General features: G+C 28.1%; 1 protein-coding gene across 4 annotated transcripts in view; it reads left to right on the plus strand.

The window, feature by feature from the left end:
• faf (ubiquitin carboxyl-terminal hydrolase-like faf) overlaps nt 1-11,754 on the plus strand; it is a 36,847-nt gene that overhangs the window by 4,613 nt on the left and 20,480 nt on the right. For all 4 annotated transcript variants that reach the window (XM_065499008.1, XM_065499007.1, XM_065499009.1 and 1 more), the window contains 2 exons: nt 72-873; nt 10,599-10,747. In XM_065499008.1, the coding sequence (XP_065355080.1) occupies nt 536-873; nt 10,599-10,747 (487 nt within the window). In that variant the 5' untranslated portion in view covers nt 72-535. Of the gene's footprint in view, nt 1-71; nt 874-10,598; nt 10,748-11,754 lie in introns of those variants that run through there.

Raw genomic sequence — 11,754 nt, forward strand, 5'->3', positions numbered from 1 at the left:
ATACAACCATCTATCTCTATACATATATTTTTCATCATTTATTTTATTTTGTTTTTTATTTCTTTTTGCAGTTTTATGGATTTTTGCATTTGCCTTTTAGCCAGTGTGTGTGGAATATGTAAAAACGTATGCTTAGGAACCTTTTGTTGTTCCTCCTGCTGAAAGAGAGCAAAAGAAAAACAAAATTGTTTCTTATTTTTTTTATTATTATTAATAAAACACAAATAAAATCAAAAATAATTAACTGCAGATAAAGAAAACAACAAACAAATAAATAATTAAATAAATAAACGACAACAAGAAGGAGGGGAGAGAAAACGGTATTCAAATCTTCAAGAGACTTGAGTGTGAAGATTGCAAAGTTCAAATCCTCAAATACTTTTTTTCGTTTGTTTTCCTCTTCCATGGTATTTTGTAGAAATAGTATACAAGAACAAGAACAATAACAAGGAAAACTGTAGTTATTTAAGGAATTTTAGTTTTGGTTAGTTTTTTGCGTTTTAAACGACCAGCTGCCACTTTACAACCACACACAATGACTGATACGCGTGGTCGTGGCCAGTCATCATCTGGCAGTGGCAGTGGTGGTGGCGGTGGTGGAGGCAGCAGCAGTGGCGGAGGTGGTGGTGGTGGCGGCGGCAGTAGCGGTGGTAGCAGTGGTAATGATAATTCATCAACTACAAGCACTTCATCTAATACAACTTCATCATCGTCTACTCTGGTGGGGGTGGGCGGTGTAACAGCTTTGGAGTCATCATCATCTTCAACCAACTTAACTACGCATAATCCTACAGAGTCTACAACTATTTCGGCCACCATAAATCCCTTAACAGAGTCGCCTGGCGCCTCTGTGTCGGCGGCAACGGATAATGTGTAAGTAAAAAAAAAAAACATATAAAATAAACTCAAGAATAAAGCAAATCATGCATTTTGTATACAAAATTATTACTTTATTTTTTGTATTGTTGTACTCGTTTACATATATGTACATAGATTTTATTTTTAAAGCTTTAAAAACCTTTAATGTGTGGCAACTTGTTTTATATGGCAGAGTGTTGTTTTGTGTTTTGGCATTATTCAAACAAATCGCGTGTTATTTTATTATTAAAAGTACATATTTTTCTTTTTTTATTTTTTATTTATTCATTACATATTTGTTTCCTTATATTTTTTTATTTAGATTTTCTTTTAGTTTAAATTCTATACACACTTTCTTGCTACATATGAATGAGTAAGAACAGCCAGCCATTTAAGTCTAAAGTATAGCTGGTTAACAAATTTTCTTTAAACTAAAAATTTTTTGTGCGTTTTAAATATTGTTTGTTAAATTGTGCATTTTATTTTCTATGTTTGTAAGTATTTTTTATTTTTTATTTTTCATTTGTTTTTAATTTTTCCTGCTCTGTATTCAATGTGTTGTAGGTTGTGTATTTTTCTTTTATTTTGGGAGTGTCTCACGTCATTACATTCTGAAATTATTTTATTTTCCTTTTCAGTTTGTAGAGTATTATATATTTTTGTTGTTGTCTAAGTTGTTTTCCTGCAATTCGTCTGTCGTAGTTCATTATTTTACACCTACACTAGAGATGAAGTGTTTTCCACCTCACCTCCTCAATCTTTTAATATTTTTCTTTTTTGGTTTAAATTTTATTTATTTTTAATTTTTACACTTTTTCCAAATTAAATTTCATTAAATAGTTAATTTGGGACCATGAAATTATTTAAAAAATTCAAAATCCACAAATGTAGAAAGATTTCAAAGTCTACTGTCAAAATTTTAATTGAAATCTCCGGTTTCAAGTCCCAAAATCTTTTTGTAGAGAATGGACTTGTAAATTTTTTCAATTCATTGAAAGCAATTCTTTTTTTTATTTTTATCGTAACAAAATCAATGAAAATATTTTTTACTCGAATTTTTTTTCACCAAATTTTTTTTGTTTTCACTAAAACAAGTTTGGGCTGTGCCGAAATATAAAATTTTTAGATAAACAAAATTTATGTGATTTTCCTATATTTTTTTTTTAATTTTTTGGAAAAAAAATATTTTCGAATTGTTTTTTAAAATTTTTTTTTTTAAATTTTAAAATATTTTTTTTTGTTTTTTAATTTTTTTTAATATTTAGCGACAAAAAAACATTTGGTGAAAAAAAAATTCGGGTAAATTTTTTTTTCCGATTTTGACCCATTGTAGGTCCAACTTACTATGGTCTTATATACGTCTTGCAAAGGTCTTTGAAATATCTCTCATTAGATATCCATATTGTCTATATTAATGACTTAGTAATCCACATACATATAGGTCAAAATTCGAGGTTGTCCTGTTTTTTTTCCTTAAATTTCAGACATTTGTGAACCGATTTTCTCGATTTTAAATATCAACCGAGCCGGAAGAATTCCGGAGATATTGATGTATGAATAGTAAGTTTTATGGGGGCTTCGGAAAGTTGATTTCAACAGACATGGCTTAATCCACTCCGCTATCTATAAGGATCCAGAATATACATACTTTATAGGATCGGAAAATTGTATTGTGTAAATTACAAACGGAATGACAAACTTGACAAAACAATGGAAACTTTTCCAAATATTTCATATTTATATTTCATACTTTTATTAACTTAATTTAACAAAAAACAAAGGACATAATTAATTAAATTCTAAAAATGAGAAAACAAAATTAAAAGATTTCTTTATTACGGTATTGACAAAACAATGGAAACTTAGGTATTATTTTAACAAATATGGTCTAAACTTTGCAAACAACTCAATATTTTGTTGGGTATCCCTTATTTTTTATAACTGCTACACATCGACGATGCATTGAACCAATTAAAGAGTCAATGGTCTCCTTTGGATTATTTTGCCATTCCCTTATAACCGCCTCCGATAAATCTTCCTTCCTGGTGTAATTTTGGGTCCTTATTTTACGATCTACAATTTCCCACAGATTTTCTGTGGGATTGAGATCTGGTGATTGGACAGGACACTTCAAAACACGTACCCCGTTGGATTGTAACCACTCGGTTACAATCCTAGAGGTGTGTTTCGTGTCGTCGTGTAGGAATCTCCAAACTAGGGGCATATTTTCCTCAGCGTATGGATACATAACATCATTTAATATGGTTCTGTATTCTATACCTGTCATGGTATCTTTTATAATATGAATTGGGCCCATACCTTGCCCTGAAAAACATCCCCATACCATAATATTGCCACTGCCAAACTTTACAGTCTCATTTGTGTACTTTGGTTCTAATATTTTTCCCTTTGGTCGTCTTACAAATGTTCTCCCATCACAGCCTCTTAAAATGTATTTGGATTCATGGGAAAAGAGGACAGTATTCCATTTCTGTATCGACCAGTTTAAATGATTCCTGGCAAATTGTAGACGAGCAGAACGGTTCTTTTTAGAAATTAGTGGTTTTTTCACAGGACGATAGCAACCAAGACCAGCCTCATTTGCCCTGCGACTAACTGTTCGGGTACTTATTTCTAATTTTAGGCTATTAACAACCTCTAGAGGAGTTATTTTTGGGAATTTCTTGAACTCTCTCGCTATTAACACATTGACTGCCAAGGAACTTTCACCAAATAAGATTCTGGGGGCCACAGCATTTTCTTTGCGTAATCTCTTCGAAATCGTCAATATTGGAATTGTCAATCAGTAATATTTACTGCTTAGAAACAGATTCTTTTTATAAATAAGAGGGTCTTACGAAATGGCGAAAAGGATTTTTTTATGGGATACTGAGTTAGAAAAAGTTCAGAAAGTGATGAAGAATGTGAAGATTACAGTTTTGATGAGGAACTTCCAGACAACATCGAAAAAATTCTTAAAATCCAGCACTATTGTCTGACATGGCTAGAGAGAATAAAAGTCGTGTCAGACATATGTATGTGTCCGACGTGGCGTAAACCGCATAGTGCAGTGTCACACATATGTGTCCGACGTGGCAGTCAATGTGTTAAATTATCTTGTCTAGGAGTAGTCTTACGAGGTCTTCCACCTAAATGTTGAGTTTTTACAGAACTGGTCTCACGAAATTTCTTTATAATGTTTGAAACAGATACTTTTTTGTTTTAAACCAGCTTTAAAATCGTTAATTATTTTATTTTTCAAGTCTTCACAAATCTTAACTTTAAAAAAAATGGTCTACGTCAGCAAATTGCCACAGGAAAAAGCTCCAAGTGGCACAAAACAAGCTTTTAATAATGATTTTTAAACTTCCTTGGCACTATTCAACGCGTAGACTCCACACACTCGCTGATTTTCCTACCATCAATGTTAAATTGAATTATTTAACAAAAAACTTTATCAGAAGATGTGAACACTCAGAATTCCAGCACATAAACGAGCTAATCGCTTTATAAATTTTACCCTTTTTTAACCTAGTTTTAGTTCTTAGTATATAGAAATTGATTCAAAAAGGTTTTTTAAATTTTTTCCTCTAAAACAATTAACACATAAACTTATTATCAATATTTCAACAAAACAAAATGTTTAAGTAGAAAAGGAATATATTTATTGCTAACCTCTTTAAGTAATAAGATAAAGTGTAAACAAATAAATATTAAAAATAAACACATAATAATAAATAAATAAAAGTCTTCACAAATCTTAACTTTAGCCATTTTCGTTAACTTTGAAAAAAAAAGAAATTATGCGAAAAACTTAGAAAAAGAAATTGTGAAAAATTACCAGAATTTAAAAATAAAATAACTGTAAACAGGATGCTTTTTACATCGTTCTTTTAAATATTCACCCCTATCGCGAATCAACATTTCACATGAAATATTTTCCCTTTTCCTTTTTTCGTTCATCAACTTTGTTCACGTGAAAAAAATTCCCCTTGTTGTGAAATTTTTAGATGGAATTTTGTAAACAATAAACAGCTGTTACGAACAAAATCAACTATTGTGAATGTAAAGTTCATCATGATATTTCCGATAGCTATTTTCCCTTCGAGGGAAATGGATATTTCATGGGAACAAAATTTCACATGTTATTGCCGATAGGTGTGATTGTGAAAAATTACCAGAATTTAAAAATAAAATAACTGTAAACAGGATGCTTTTTACATCGTTCTTTTAAATATTATTTTCGTTTTACACTTCTTTCTTGCATAAGTTTAAAAGTTTCCATTGTTTTGTCAGTAGTGAAATAGTGAATATTTTTAAATTTGTTCCTTTTTTTCAGAATATAATTAATTATGTTGTTTGTTTTTCAGTTAATTTATATAAATAAAACTACAAGTAAAATACAAAAAAAAAATTTTAAATTTTGGGCTACATATGGAATATTTGGAAAAGTTTCCATTGTTTTGTCAACCACTGTATAAGAGGAAATGGTGCTTTCTCAAAAAAAAAACAAAAAATCAAATATTTATTTATTTTGTTCATAATTTCTTTTCATTTCTTTTGTTCCATAAATAGTTTAAATTTGAATATTTACACATTATTATATGTACATCTAGTACATACATTTAATATTTATTACGTTTCTTTTTCATCTTTCATAAGTATACAAAACGTACATTGTTATTTCTTGTACTTGTATTTATTCTACACATTTCTAATTGTACAAAATTTTATTTACTTATTAATTTAAATTCGTTTTATTATTGTTATTTTTTTTTATGTATTTTTGTGCAAGTTCATTTAGTTCAAGTTTAAGGGTGTACGTTTTTGTATGATGTGTGTGTAAAATGTGTCATAAATTTCATTTATTAATTTCTTTTAAAATTTTTATTATGAAGTTTTGTTTGCTGCCACTAATTAAGAAGGCTGTTTAACTAAGTTACCATAACATTGATGTGTTTGTTTATTAGAATACTACTAGTTTGTTCATACATTTTTTTGGGATTATAAATTTTGTTGAAGTTTTTGATTTGTTTGTATTAGGAATTGTTTGACAAATATGCTACACCAAAAATATGCAGCGGTTCTAATATAGCATTTATGTATGTTGTATTGAAGACCATAGAGTTCGGATATACTTATATGGTCGATTCACAAGGTCTCCTATGTTGTTATTGCCTTTCAAGCTAAAAATTTTCCAAAATACTACTCTGTATGCTATGTTTTTTGTGTTATCGTAACCAACAGACACCTGCGCCGAACGCCTAAGAGTCGGTTAAGCCGAACCGCCGAGACGTGAAATATTAGGACATTGTGACAACTTCACATGAGAGCATGTGAATCGACCAATAGTTTTTTTTTATCACTTCTATTATTAGCGTAGGTCAAGAAGTCCGCGATATTCTAAAAAATTTGTATGTTGTTCTGAAATAGGTTTTAAAATTATAAAAAATCATAGCCGACAGGCGAGGGTAGGTCAATAAGTCAGCGACTTTTTGATTTTTCCGGCTCTTAATTGAAAGGACAACACTGCTCCTGTCAACAGGCATGTCAAAATTTGATCAAGCTTGTGTTTCGTAAAACATTATTTTTTGCGGCAAAAATAATCTTTCAAACCTAGGCTAAACTTGATAAATATTATGGAAAAAATAAAAATTTGCTCAAAAGTGCAGTTTCCATGGGAAAAACTCCATGAATTAGTCTACGAAATGCTCCCTCATCCGCCGTATTCTCCTTATTTAGACCCGAGTGAATATTTCTTGTTTCCAAACCTGCAGAAATGTCTCGGCAGTGAGACATTTGACTTCAATGATGAAATCACATAAAATACCTATGGCCGTTGATGACCGCGACAAATCATATTTTTAGAAAAGAATAAAAACACTGGATAAAGTGCATAGAAAGAAGTGCTCAAAGGAGACTATGTTGAAAAATAAAAAAAAATTTATCTAAAAACCTGTGTTTCATACGAGGATTGGTAAGACTTTTTTTTCACAAAATTTTTTTTCACGATTTATTTCACAAAAAATTGGTTTTCACATCCAAATTTTTTTCACCAAAAATAGTTTTGAATATTTTTCTTAAAGTATACTTTGATGAAGGTTATATACAGTGGTTGACAAAACAATGGAAACTTTTCCAAATATTCCATATGTAGCCCAAAATTTAAAATTTTTTTTTAAAATAATTTTTTTTTTTTAGTATTTTACTTGTATAGTTTTATTTATATAAATTAACTGAAAAACAAACAACATAATTAATTATATTCTGAAAAAAGGGAACAAAATTAAAAATATTCACTATTTCGCTACAGACAAAACAATGGAAACTTTTAAACTTCTTTAAGAAAGAAGTGTAAAACGAAAATAATATATTTAAAAGAACGATGTAAAAAGCATCCTGTTTTTACAGTTATTTTATTTTTAAATTCTGGTAATTTTTCACAATTTCTTTTTCTAAGTTTTTCGCATAATTGTTTTTTTTTTAAAGTTAAGATTTGTGAAGACTTAAAAAATAAAATAATTAACGATTTTAAAGCTGGTTTAAAACAAAAAAGTATCTGTGACAAATATTCAATAAATAAATCAGCAGTTTCAAAAATTATAAAGAAATTTCCTGAGACCGGTTCTGTAAAAACTCAACATTTAGGTGGAAGACCTTGTAAGACTACTCCTAGACAAGATAATTTAATAGCGAGAAAGTTCAAGAAATTCCCAAAAATAACTCCTCGAGAGGTTGTTAATAGCCTAAAATTAGAAATAAGTACCCGAACAGTTAGTCGCAGGACAAATGAGGCTGGTCTTGGTTGCTATCGTCATGTGAAAAAACCACTCATTTCTAAAAAGAACCGTTCTGCTCGTCTACATTTTGCCAGGGATAATTTAAACTGGTCGATATAGAAATGGAATACTGTTCTATTTTCCGACGAATCCAAATACAATTTAAGAGGCAGTGATGGGAGAACATTTGTAAGACGACCAAAGGGAGGAAGATTAGATCCAAAGTACACAAATAAGACTGTGAAGTTTGGTGGTGGCAATATTATGGTATGGGGATATTTTTCAGGGCAAGGTATGGGCCCAATTCATATTATAAAAGATACCATGACAGGTATAGGATACAGAAACATATTAAACGATTTACGCTGAGGAAAATATGCCCCTAGTTTGGAGATTCCAACACGACAACGACCCGAAACACATCTTTAGGGTTGTAACCGAGTGGTTACAACCCTAGAGGTGTGTTTGAAGTGTCCTGCACAATCGCCAGATCTCAATCCCATAGAAAATCTATGGGAAATTGTAGATCGTAAAATAAGGACCCAAAATTACACCAGGAAGCAAGATTTATCGGAGGCGGTTATAAGGCATTGGCAAAATATTTCAAAGGAGACCATTGACTCTTTAATTGGTTCAATGCATAGTCGATGTGTAGCAGTTATAAAAAATAAGGGATACCCAACAAAATATTGAGTTGTTGCAAAGTTTAGACCATATTTGTTAAAATAATACCTAAGTTTCCATTGTTTTGTCAATGCCTTAATAAAAAAATCTTTTAATTTCGTTTTCTCATTTTTAGAATTTAATTAATTATGTGCTTTGTTTTTTGTTAAATTAAGTTAATAAAAGTATACAAATAAAATACTAAAAAAATGTTAAAATTTTTAGGCCACTAATGAAATATTTGGAAAAGTTTCCATTGTTTTGTCAACCACTGTATGTACATTTTTACACAGCTGGATATATCACTTTTACTTGTTTATATTACTGTTTTTAGTACCAGAAAATCAATTTTCGATATTAATCGTATTCGATTTACTGTCCGTATTAGTAACAATCACCCCCTAAAGCCTTTTTTTTCGTTCATCAACTTTAATCAGGTGAAAAAAAGGCGAAATTTTAACATCGAGTTTTATAAACATTAAGCAGCTGTTACGAACAAAATTAACTATTGTGAATGAAAAGTTCATGGGAATATCACTATTGCAATTTTTCCTTCGAGGGAAATGGATATTTCATATTTGGTCAATATTGCAAACAAAGTTATTCAAATATGACTATATCTGTATACAAATTTGTTATTCTCTGTTAATTTTATACGTTTCTCTCTTGAAAAAGACATTTTGACAGTTGCAAAAATGCGAAAGTGCAAAATTTTCCAGAGCAGAATGGCGTTTTCTTTTCTGATACAAATATTTGTTGTATTTTTAATAAAAAAAGTACAACAAATATTTCATTAACACAAAGGAACTTCAAAAACAACAAGAAAAGCTGTTTAAAAAGTGCTGCCTTTCTAACCCTTTGATAAAATTGAGGGTGAAACATGTAGCATATTTTCGAGGTTTTAGGGCAACATTATTTGAAAAGAATACGTTATAACGCTTAACAAACTACGTTTTCTTTAGAACAGAACACTAAGAAAGGTAAAAGGCAGAATAGAGGCATCATTTATGCAAGAAAAGAAAACGCCATTAGATGATAAATTTTAATCCTTTTGTATGATGAACAATTTTAAGACAAAATGTAGAAAAAAAAGTGTCAAAATTTTGTTAATTTAATAAAGAAATTTTGGGGAACTTTCTAGAATTATAAATTTATGAGACTCACTGTTAATACTAGTTTAATCTGTTTTTCTTTGATCCTACAAATTAAACTATTAATCTATTAAATGCCACGGCCAAGTAATTAAAAACATTTGCGATGAATGATAAGGCAATGAATATAAAACAATTTCTATAATAGCTCATTTCCAGTAATGTTTTGTTTTATTTAATTTAACAATTGAGGGATTCAAACGGTCTTCTATTAGGTCGTATTGTCATAATGTCCTAAAATATTTTTTTTAGTTTAAACAAATTTTTGTTGGGTTTCAAACAAAAAAATTATAAACTAAGAAGACTTTTTGAACTATGTTTATTGGTTTATCATAAAATAACTCATTTTTTGTTTGCAGCATAGCAAGAATTTGTTTAAAGTAAAAAAACATTATGACATTATGACAATACGACCTAATAGGAGACCGTTTGAATCCCCCAAATATAATAAAAGGTATTTCAAAATAGTAATAATTCATGAAAAGTTTTCAAACATGAACTAAATCCATGTAATTACGTATTTATTTAGACTAAATTTAGTTTCAAAACCCGCTTTAAGTTTTTGCATAATTAAATATGTATATTAAATTTCACTGCATTTTGAACTACAGGAACAAACAACAATTACATCTTGTTGCTAAACAATTTTTCAATATAAATTATCAAATGGTTTTTTGTTTATTTATTATTATTCTATTTTTTGTGTTAGTGTTTCTGAAGATTATAATTATCAGTTTTTTTTTTTATATATTTTATATACGTCATCATAACAATTTTATAAACTTTAACAAAGACCCAACAAATTCTTCAGAAGTTGTTACTACAAGCGCACCGAAAAAAACAGCAATAATAAAAAAGTGTTTAAAATGCAAAAAGCCATTTAATAAAAACAAAAACGAACAAAACTGGCAAACCAAGCAAGCAAGTAAAAAAAAAACACACCAATGACCAGATAAGAAATCTAATTATAATGCAAAACACTTTGTTATAATTTTCATATTTGCAAACGTTTTTGATTTTTTTTTTAATTTTATTATCTAAACTATGTATTTGATATTTTGTGTACAAATATGCCTTTGCTTTAACACACCGAATGAATCATAATTACAGAATTGTTTGTTTATCTCTTGATTTTCTGTAATTTTAGATCGCCTGAGAAATTGATAGCGTCATTTCCAACGCTGAAACTAAGATCTTTAACACAAAAGATATCAAATCCAAGATGGGTTGTACCCGTACTGCCCGAACAGGAATTGGAGGTATTATTAAATGCTGCCATTCAGCTAACAGCAGCTGGTAAGTAGAGAATTTTTAATTATAGAATAGTTTTTAAAGTATCTTTTATAAAATTCCATCTTTAATAAACATTTAGAATGTAATATTGCAAAAAAAGTACCTTTAAGAAAAGAACCCTTTTAAGAAAATACTGTTTTAAAAAATATCTTTTATAAAAAGTAAAAAAATATTTAATAAAAAAGTACGTTTTTAAAGAATATTTTTGAAAAAGTACATTAAATCGTAGTACAAAAGTACAAAAAGTATTTTTTAAAAATTTTAATTCAAAGGTACATTTTAAAATATTTTTTTTAAAAAAAGTACTTTTTTAAATAAAAGTACCATTTTAAAACGTAATTTTTAAAAAAGTACTTAATATTTAAAAAGGTACTTTTTTAAAAATTTTACTTTAAAAAAGTACTTTTTTTTAAATTTTATTTAAAAAGTTCTTTCTTAAAAATTTTATTTAAAAAAGTGCTTTTTTAAAAAATATTTTATTAAAATAGTACCATTTTAAAACGTAGTTTTTGAAAAAGTACTTAATTTTTAAAAAGTTTCTAAATCTTAAAAACTGTATTTTAAAAAATAAAATTTTAATTAAAAAAAGTACTTTTTAAAAATTTTAATTAAAAAAAGTACTTTTTAAAAATTTTAATTAAACAAGTACTTTCTTAAAAATATTATTTAAAAAAAGTACATTTTTAAAAAATATTTTATTAAAAAAGTATCATTTTAAAACGTTGTTTTTAAAAAAGTACTTAATATTTAAAAAGGCACTCTTTAAAAACTGTATTTTAAAAAAAGTACTTTTTTAAAAATTTTAATTAAAAAGAGTACTTTTCAAAAATTTTAATTATAAAAAATTATATTTGAAAAATTTTAATTAAAAAAGTACTTAAAAATTTTATTTAAAAAAAGTACTTTTTTAAAAATTTAAGAAAGTACTTTTCTAAAAATTATTTTATTAAAAAGTACCATTTTAAAACTTAGTTAAAACGTAGTTTTTAAAAAAGTACTTAAGATTTAAA

The sequence above is a fragment of the Calliphora vicina genome, chromosome 1 (assembly GCF_958450345.1).
Source record: "Calliphora vicina chromosome 1, idCalVici1.1, whole genome shotgun sequence".
NCBI classification, from domain to species: domain Eukaryota; kingdom Metazoa; phylum Arthropoda; class Insecta; order Diptera; family Calliphoridae; genus Calliphora; species Calliphora vicina.